The sequence below is a fragment of the Theropithecus gelada genome, chromosome 4 (genome assembly GCF_003255815.1).
Source record: "Theropithecus gelada isolate Dixy chromosome 4, Tgel_1.0, whole genome shotgun sequence".
Classification (NCBI taxonomy): Eukaryota; Metazoa; Chordata; class Mammalia; order Primates; family Cercopithecidae; genus Theropithecus; species Theropithecus gelada.
Genome location: NC_037671.1, coordinates 72341924 through 72351811, shown reverse-complemented (window position 1 = coordinate 72351811; position 9888 = coordinate 72341924). Strand labels below are relative to the sequence as shown.

Here is a 9888-nt window from a genome sequence, read left to right as displayed (position 1 = left end):
AAAAAAAAAAAAAAAAAAAAAAAAAAAAAAAGAAACTATCATAACTTGCAGCATTTTAGATTTTACTATTTTCATATACATTTCCTTACTAAAAATAAAGCACAGACATTGTACAGAGGATAAAAACTGCGGTTAACAGAAACAATGTATGTAAATGTTAGGAAGCAGCACTGACCTGCCCACTTTGTTTTTTGCCATTTCAAACCTTCCTCTCTAATTTGATCCCAATCTATCAATGGCCGATCTCCTGCAACATTGTTATCTGTGCTTCGATCTTTTCCAACAGAAGGTTGGAATGCAGTATCTGTTAAAAATATTTTTATCGATTAGTTTTTTTCTATTTTGTTTTTAATAACCAGACAATACTTAAAATATAAAATTTGGGGTTTCTATACTACATTAACATGATAATCTTGTCATTTGTTATCATTCAACAACTTACAAAAATTTAATTTTATTGGAGAAGGTAAGTAAAATAGCACAAGTCTAATGTTTGCTAAAATATTGTCATATCCATTACTCAGTCGTTACAATAATACTCCGGGGAAGCAGATATTATCCCAGATGAATGGATGAAGAGCCAGGCTTTGTAGCTCACTCCTGTAGTACTAGCACTTTGTGAGGCTGGCGGGTAGGATCACTTGAACTCCGGCCTCAAGACCAGCCTAGGCAACGTGGTGAAACCCCATCTCTACTTTATAAAAAATTTAATTAGCTGGGTGTGGTGGCACACACCTGTGGTCCCAGCTACTTGAGAGGCTGAGGTGGGAGAATCACTCCCGCCCAGGAGGTCAAGGTTATAATGAGCCATGATCACACCACTGCACTCCAGCCTGGAAAACACAGTGAGAACCTGTCTCAAAACAATTTTAAAAATAAAAGAAAAAGAAAAAGAAATAAATAAAAGTTACAAAAATAGAATCTTAGACCTTGTCTTTTTCCCCAAGAAACACTAAAAGGCAGTGGTGCCTTCTAAACCCAAGTGTCTCTATTCTACTTTACACTGCATCGAGGTATGATTCAGGAATTTTTTCTCTATTCTAAACAGATCTGAGATTTTTAAAACAACCAAATATTTAAGCCATTTTCAATGTCAGCCATGAATCTGAAGACAGGACTAGGGTTAGGATCCTGGGACCAATCCTTACTCTACCCACTAACACGAAAGTGTATGTATTAAAGGATTATTTCACTGCTTGCGAGAACTAGATTAATACAAAGACAAAAAATAAATAAATAAAAATAAAGGGTTATTTCATTTTCACTTACCTGTGGCTAAAAGTAAAACTGCTAGGCATGAACATAGAGATTTGGTATTTTAATTTGAGGAAAAATATTCTGGGCTTTCATTCACAGTAAAAAATCATTAAGACTACATTTATGGCAGCCTAATGCTTTGAATCAGAAAAGGAAATCAGGTATAATGGCTTATAACACTGAATGAAATTAAACATTTTAAAGGGCTTCAGTGGGAGAAAATTACTTACCAACTCCACATTCTGAATTGTAATTTTCTTCTAGCTTTTTAACAAAATTATCTATCACTGCTTTTGCTTTTGTTTGCATTGCCTTGCTGCCAAAAATTTTGACTAATGATTCTGGTTGTTCTTGTATTATCTAGGTACAAGGGGAAAAACAGTGAGACTTAAAAGTGAGACTTACTAAGGTGAGACTTAAAAGTTCCCTTAAAAAAAAAAGTTCCCTAAGCCCCTAACCCCTTCCAACAATCACTCAACTTCAAAAACCATTACAGTATAAAGTAAATATAGTGTTACTAGCAATCAGGGTCTAAATTTCTAGTTAGAGAGGAACACTATTTATATTTACTCTGGGATTTACCTCCTGGTCAGATGGAGAGGGGCAGGACAACCTGAACATCTAAAACTGGATAGCCAGGGAATAAACTCAGCAAATAGTGTAGAGAAATAATTAAGGCATCAACCTGACAGGTAATATTATTTTGATTCTGAGGTCTCCAACCTATAAAATGGTATTTATTTTGCTAATTTTACAGAATGGTAGGGCTGAAATGACATAATCTATGTGCTATATAGACAGTTTATTGAACTGCCAGGTTACTTAGGTAAATTTTTAACTTGATGGGATTCTATACTTAACTCATGTATACCGTTAAGGGTTTACATTTACAAGACTGATACATCTTATGAATAGAATCTACAAGTAACACCTATAAACACCCATAATTTCAAATACCCTAATGGATTCAATGTTTATCTAAAACACAATATACACCAAATTTTGTCTTCAGTTGGTAATTCAAACAATGTTTATCATCTACAGTATTTACAGGCACTACAACTCTGTATGAGTGCTGAAACGAGGCCATTATGGGATGCTATGGAAAGGGACAGCTACACAGAATGGGGGCCTCAGACTGAGCAAAAAGCTATGGTAGCAGGGTGTGTCAGGAAGTGGGTGGAGTACTCAAGGAATTAGGGGAAAGGACAATGGAAAGAGTGAACAGGCCAGATCAAGTCAACAATTTTAAGGAGTCTAGACTTACAGGCCTGAGATACTATGAAAGGCTTTTACATAGGAAAGGGACACAAATAATTTGTGTTTTAAAATGATTGTTCTAGCCAAACGCGGTGGCTAACACCTGTAATCCCAGCACTTTGTGAGGCTGAGGAGGGTGGATTATTTGAGGTCAGGAGTTTTAGACCAGCCTGGCCAACATGGTGAAACCCTGTCTCTACTGAAAGTACAAAAATTAGCCAGGTGAGCTGGCGGGCACCTGTAATCCCAGCTACTCTGGAAGCTGAGGCAGGAGAATCTTTTGAATCCGAGAGGCAGTGGTTGCAGCTAAGATCGCACTGGAGCTAAGATCGCACCAGTGCACTTCAGCCTGGGCAACAGAGCAAGACTTCATCCCAAAAAAATATAAAAAAATAAAATTATTGTTCTGACCACAGTGGAGAATGATTAGAGGATACAAATGGAAGCCGGACATAAAGTTGGGGAGAAGGCAAATGATGACATTCCCCTTGAGAAGTACAAGAAATAGTCGAGACCTAGCGGTGAATGAGAATAAGGAAATACCAATATGGATAGTCAGATTACAGACTTGTAAACTCAGTGAATGTTGCCACCATTCACTAAGATTGAGAATATAAGAGCTAGCCAAAGTTTGAGGAAAGGGGTTTTCTCTGGAAGACATTTTGGACATGATGAATATTCCAGTGATCTCATTCTTATGCAGATTATCGCTAAAGATTTTTACCTCTGGCTGGGCCTGGTGGCTCATGCCTGTAATCCCAGCACTCTGGGAGGCAGAAGTGGGCGGATCACCTGAGGTCCCGCGCTCGAGACCAGCCTGGCCAACATGGTGAAACCCCGTCTCTACTAAAAATACAAAAATTAGCCAGGCATGGTGGCGCATGCCTGTAATTCCAGCTACTCCAGAGGTTGAGGCAGGAGAATTGCTTGAACCCGGGAGGCGGAGGTTGCTGTGAGCCAAGATCGTGCCACCGCACTCCAGCCTGGGCGACAGAGTGAGACTCTGTCTCAAAAAAAAAAAAAAAAAAAAAGATTTTTACCTCCAAGAGTCCCAAAACCTACACCTGGAACAGCTTAAAATTCAGGTGGCTTCTTGAGAATCAGGAGTATGAAGAGCTTTGGCAATTTATCTAATCTACCACAGTATGTTAATAACTCGGCAGAAATTAAGAGTTAAGGCCTGGTGCGGTGGCTCATGCCTGTAATCCCAACACTTTGGGAGGCCAAGGCAGGTGGATCACTTGAGGCCAGGAGTTGAGGGCAGCCTGGCCAACATCGTAAAACCCCATCTCTACTAAAAATAAAAAATAAAATTAAAAAATTAGCTGGGCTTGGTGGTGGGAGCCTGTAATCCCAGCTACTCGGGAGGCTGAAGCAGGAGAATTGCTTGAACCCGGGAGGCAGAGGTTGTAGTGACTTGTTATCACGTCACTGCACTCCAGCTTGGGAGACAGAATGAAGCTGTCTTAAAAAGAAAAGTAGAGTTAGGTGCTCCCTTAGAAATGCATGATGCTCTCTTAAGGGCCGAAGAACACAGATGGCTTACTTGGATTGTGGTGTTTGTTGTACTTTGTATATTCTTTATTTTTGACCCACCACGACCTGTTTTTAAAAATAAAGGAATATATTATTATTATAAGTTGAAATTAGTAAGTTGAAAATTTACCCATTTTCCTCAACAAACATTCTCTAGTTCTTCCCCCAAAATGCTCCTAGGGTTCAACAATCATTTTTTGTTTGGAAAGAGGGAAGAGGTTCTATTCCAAATTTTGGTGGGTTTTAGGAGACTCTTACCCAGAGAGGTGGAGACTATAGATTCTGTATCAGCTTGCACAAAACCTAATTGGGTCCAAATTAGTGGAGAGGATGCAGAAATTGGAACTCTTTCATACAACTCAACAAGTTTTCAAAAATTGGCAAACAGTTGAATAGACATTTCTCCAATGACATACAAATGGCCAACAGGCATGAGATGTTCAACATCACTAATCAGGTCCACGCAAATCAAAACCACAAAATGATTGTCACCTCACATCTGGTAGGATGACCATTACCAAAAACAGAAAACACGTGTTGGTAAGAATGTGGAGAAATTGGAACCCCTGTGTACTGTTGGTGGGATTGTAAAATGGTGCTGCCACTATGGAAAACAGTATAGATTTCCTAAAAAATTAAAAATAGGATTAACATATGATCCAGCAGTCTCACTTGGGGTATACATCCAAAATAATTTAAAGCAGAGTCTCAAAGATATATTGCACTCCCATTTTCATAATAACACTACTCAAGTCAAAAGGTGGAAGCCACCCATTTATCATAGACTGATTAACAGATAAAGTAAGGTATATACTTAATAATGGAATACCACTCAGCCTTAGTAAGGAAGAAAATCCTGTCTCATGCTACAAAATGGATAAGGCTGGAGGATATTATTCTTAGAGAAATGAGCCAATTACAAAGACAATTAGTGCATGATTCTACTTATATGGATTATCTAAAGTAATCTAACTCAGAAACAATGTAAATGGTGGTTCCCTGGGATGGAGCAGGAAAAAAATGGGGAGCTGTTCAAGGAGTATACAGTTTTAGTCATGCAAGTTCCAGAGATCTGGGATACAAGATTGTGCTTATTGTTAGTATTGTGATATACATTTAAAAGAGGGTATTTCATTTTTTACAATAAAAAAGTTGGATCCAGATCCAACATCAAGTGAGTGCTCAGTAGCACAGTGCCCTTTCATCTGCTAAGTGCTAACTTCAGTGATTTTTACTGCAAACCTAGTGGCTTTCTTTAGTGGAGCATCATTCTTCAGATCTGCAGCCCAAGCCTTCTGAAAGGCCAATGAATCTCTGGGTAGTAGAGCAATTAGTCTTATAATGTACTATTTTATAGCAGACTCCATCTGTTCATTTTTCTCAGGTTTTAAAAATGGTAAAATATACCTAATAGGTAAAATGTGGCAATTTATACTCGGACTTAATGGCAATGGCAATCAATGGGGCAATCATTCTAATCATTTTTAAATGCTTTTCAAAAAAAATTCAGAAATGGGCAGGGCACGGTGGCTTACGTCTGTAATCCCAGCATTTTGAGAGGCTGAGGTGGGTGGATCCACAGTTCGAGACCATCCTGGGTAATGTGAAAACTCATCTTTACTAAAAACACAAAAATTAGCTGGGCATGGTGGCGCACGTCTATAATTTCAGCTACTAGGGAGGCTGAGGTGTGAGAATCGCTTGAGCCCAGGAGGTAGAGGTTGTAGTGAGCCGAGATCACACCACACTGCACTCCAGCCAGGGCCACAGAGCTGTCTCAAAAAAAAAAAAAAAAAAAAAAAAAAGTAAAAAAAAAAAGTAAAAAATGCAGAATTGAATGTTAACACACAAGATGTAAGAAAAAGTTTTTTCTTTTTTTAACTTTTTAAAAATTAAGGAAACTAAAAGCAAGGTACAACTGCTCTAGGCAGCCCTATAAATGATCTTACAGCTTTTCTTTGATTCCTGGCTCTAAATGGTACTCATAGAAAGACTGATTAAGTTTTGTTTTTCATTCTGGGGTTAGCTGTCTGTTAAAAGGCCTGTTCTAAGCATCCCTCTTCAGCCCTAAGATTTTGTAAGTCTTCTAGGAGTTGCTCTCCCAAATACATTGTCTGTATAAACACCAAAAGGTGAATTACTTTTTTTTTTTTAATTGAGGAGGAGTCTTGCTCTGTCACCCAGGCTGGAGTGCAGTGGTGCGATCTCAGCTCACTGCCAACCTCAGCCGCCGGGTTCAAGCGATTCTCGTGCCTCAGCCTCCGGAGTATCTGGGCGCGCCACCAAGCCCAGCTTTTATTTATTTATTTTTTTTAAGTAAAGACGGGGATTTCGCCATGTTGGCCAGGCTGGTCTCGAACTCCTGACCTCGGGTGATCCGCCCGCCTCGGCCTCCCAACGTGCTGGGATTACAGGCGTGAGCCACCGCGCCCGGTCAGATTAAATTATACTCTATCCCCAGGTTTTACAAATAGCTCTGGGAGAGACCTGAACCTCATTAGGTGGCAGCTGATTGGAGGTGAGGCAGTGGGGAGGGAATGCCTTCGCCCAGGCTCCGCCCCTGGCCCCACCTATCCTGCCCTGCCAGCCACACCCATTCTCACCGATCACCGCGCCGACAAAGTGGTTCTTCAAAGCAAAACAAAGCGGCGGTTCCTCGTGACCAGCGGCCACGGCCTCCGGGGGCCTACAGGGGCCTCTCCAGCGGCTACCTCTGCCGACACTATATCCCTCAGGACCTCTTCGATTCAACTCCTCCACCGGCCTCCTCTCTGGTGCTCGGGGCACTGTTGAGCTTCGCCGACTAGCAACGACCCATGTAGAGGCCTTGGGAGTTCCTCCGTGGTGGGACATTCTTCCAAGAAGGAGCGCGTCCGACGTCGTTGCCGTCCGACTCTGCACCACTTGACCGTGCCGTCGTAAGACTAGCGTGCCAGGGAAGCCACGCAGCCGCTACTTAAGGAGCCCGCGCGAGGCTAGCCCTCCCGCCCACTCCCCTATCCCGCCCACTTCGCCCCGCTTTCACACAGCCATTGGCCAGCGAGCGTTGTGGGCGGGACTTTCCCAGTTTTAGCCAATCGGCCTTCTGAACCGTGGGAGCGTGCCTTGAAGCAGTCAATGTGCCGGACCCTGTATTCCTTTCCAGGCGTGGGACTTTTTCCAAACGCCCACTTTGCTCCCGCCCCTACCGGACACACACCTCGGGTTCTTAGCATCTCAGTGCCTTGGAAACTTTTTTTTTTTTTCTTTTTAAATAGAGACGAGGTGAAGCCGTGTTGCCCAGGCTGCTCTTGAACTCTTGGCTTCTGGTTTCAAGTGAACTTCCAGCCTCGGCCTTACAAAGTGCTGGGATTACAGTCAGCCACTGCACCGGAAATGTTTTCAACCGTGACCCATAAAGGTAAGTCACTGTTACAAGGTGACCCAATCCACACATAAAAAACTTGAAACAACAGATTGACAAAACAGCATTTATCCTCGCTAGGTAAGCAGCGTTTTGATATATTTAAGCTTATTTTAGTTTAGTTTTTTAAATGGTTGTAATCCACAAAATTAAAAATTTTTTTTATTTAAATAGAGACGGGGGTTCCCAGGATGTTGCCCAGGCTGGTCTCGAACTCCTGGACTCAAGTGATCCTCCCACCTCCACCTCCCATAGTGCTGGGGTTACAGGCCTGAGCCACTGCGCTCAGCTCACAAAATGTATTTAATGGCCCACAGCTTAAAGATCACTGACTTGATCCTTTTGGAAGTCATAAGTGTGATTGGGTTTTCATGCCCTTGTGTCAAACGTGTCTCCCTCAAACCTTGTTACAAAGTGGGCACACTACCTGCCTGACATGAAAAATAAAGAGAAAAAGATCGCTGGCTTGAGAGACATTAATTGCTCTACACAGTCTTCTGGATGTTTGCTATAGTTTTTTTGTTTTATTTTGTTTTGTTTTTGACCTCTGTCGCCTAGGCTGGAGTGTAGTGGTGCCATCACTGCTCACTGTAGATTCAACCTGTTGGACTCAAGCAATACTCCCACCACAGCCCCCCGAATAGGACTACAGGTGTGTGCCACCACGCCAGGCTAATTTTTTTGTAAAGACAAGACCTCCCTATGTTGCCCAGGCTGGTATCCAACTTCTCCTGCCTTGGCCTCACACAGTTCAGGGATTACAGGCATGAGCCATAGTTCCTGGCCTGCCATAATTTTAGAGCTAAGGAAATAAATTGAATAGATTCCTGAAGTATTACTGTCAGTGCAGCCTGGTTCTGTGGCCGGACATACTACTCCAGGGCTTCAGGCCAGCTGCAAGTGCACGCCTTTGATTAGGGTCTTTGAATTATCTGAACAAATTTCAGTTTAGGCCAGGAGGGATAGCTCATACCTGTAATCTCAATACTTTAGGAGGCCTGGGCGGAGGATCTCTTGAGTCCCAAGGTTCAACACCAGTCTGGGTAACATAGTGAGTCCCTGCCGGGTGTGGTGGTACAGGCTGTAGTTCCAGCTACTCAGGAGGCTGAGCTGGGAGGATCACTTGAGCCAGGGAGATTGAGGCTACAGTGAGCCGAAATGCCGAAATGGTGTCACTGCACTCCAGTATGGGCAACAGAGTAGAGACCCTATCTCAAAAAAAAAAAAAAAAAATTTTTTTTTAGTTCAATCATCCATCAAACACAGTGGACACCAGGCCAGCGTGGTGTGGCTCATGTCTGTAATCCCAGCACCTTGGGAAGGTGAGGTAGGCAGATCCCTTGAGGTCAGGAGCTCGCGACCAGCCTGGCCAACATGGTGAAACCCCATCTCTAATAAAAATGCAAAAAATATTGACTGGGCGCAGTGGCTCATGCCTATAGTCCCAGCATTTTGGGAGGCTGCGGCGGGCAGATCACAAGGTCAAGAGATCAAGACCATCCTGGCCAACATGGTGAAACTCCATCTCTATTAAAATTACAAAAATTAGCTGGGCGTGGGGGCATGCGCCTGTAGTCCCAGCTACTTGGGAGGCTGAGGCAGGAGAATTGCTTGAACCCAGGAGGCGGAGGTTGCAGTGAGCCGAGATCATGCCACTGCACTCCAGCCTGGTGACAGAGTGAAACTCTGCCTCAAAAAATAAATAAATAAATAATACAAAAAAATAATTAGCCAGGCATGGTGGTGGGTGCCTTGTAATCCCAGCTACTTGGGAGGCTGAGGCAGAAGAATTGCTTGTACCTGGGAGGCGGAAGTTGCAGTGAGCTGAGATGGCGCCACTGCACTCCAGCCTAGGTGACAGAATGAGACTGTCAGAAAAAAAAACCTAACAACCCACAGTGGACACCTATTTTAATGCTATTTCAATCACAGTGCCTCAGATTGAAAAAAGAAAGTACAAGACCTGGTCCATCCTGAGTTGAATGGGTTAACTCATATTCAATTAACTATATTAGCTCTTAATGCCATCATCTCTGGAGAAATATGAATAAAACGCTATTACCGAGGAAAAGGTCGGGCGGGGTGGCTCACACCTGTAATCCCAGCACTTTGGGAGGCCCAGGCGGGCAGAGCATGAGGTCAAGAGATTGAGACTATCCTGGCCAACACAGTGAAACCCCATCTCTACTAAAAATACAAAAATTACCCGGGTGTGGTGGCGTACACCTGTAGTCCCAGCTACTTGAGAGGCTGAGGCAGGAGAATTGCTTGAACCCAGAAGGCAGAGTTGCAGTGAGCCGAGATTGTGCCACTGCGACAGAGCAAGACTCCATCTCAAAAAAAAAAGAAAAAAAAGGATTACCTAGGAAATAGGCCAGACGCTGTGGCTCACGCCTGTGATCTCAGCACCTTGGGAGGTTGAGGTGGGTGGA

At 42.9% G+C, this 9888-nt stretch overlaps 1 protein-coding gene and 1 non-coding gene across 2 annotated transcripts in view; one reads left to right on the top strand and one right to left on the bottom strand.

Moving 5' to 3' along the window:
• The window catches only part of DDX43 (DEAD-box helicase 43), a 23154-nt gene extending 15921 nt beyond the window's left edge, over positions 1 to 7233 (bottom strand). The window contains exons 1-4 of the mRNA XM_025383050.1: positions 6657 to 7233; positions 4064 to 4119; positions 1488 to 1617; positions 176 to 304 (exon numbers count right to left, since the gene is read on the bottom strand). Of these exons, the coding sequence (XP_025238835.1) occupies positions 176 to 304; positions 1488 to 1617; positions 4064 to 4119; positions 6657 to 6906 (565 nt within the window). The 5' untranslated portion in view covers positions 6907 to 7233. The remainder of the gene's footprint in view (positions 1 to 175; positions 305 to 1487; positions 1618 to 4063; positions 4120 to 6656) is intronic.
• Positions 7234 to 7792: 559 nt separating this feature from the next.
• On the top strand, positions 7793 to 7893 carry LOC112624012. The gene has a single exon (XR_003119342.1). It is a non-coding gene; the product is annotated as a small nucleolar RNA U13 (small nucleolar RNA).
• Positions 7894 to 9888: the final 1995 nt, after the last annotated feature.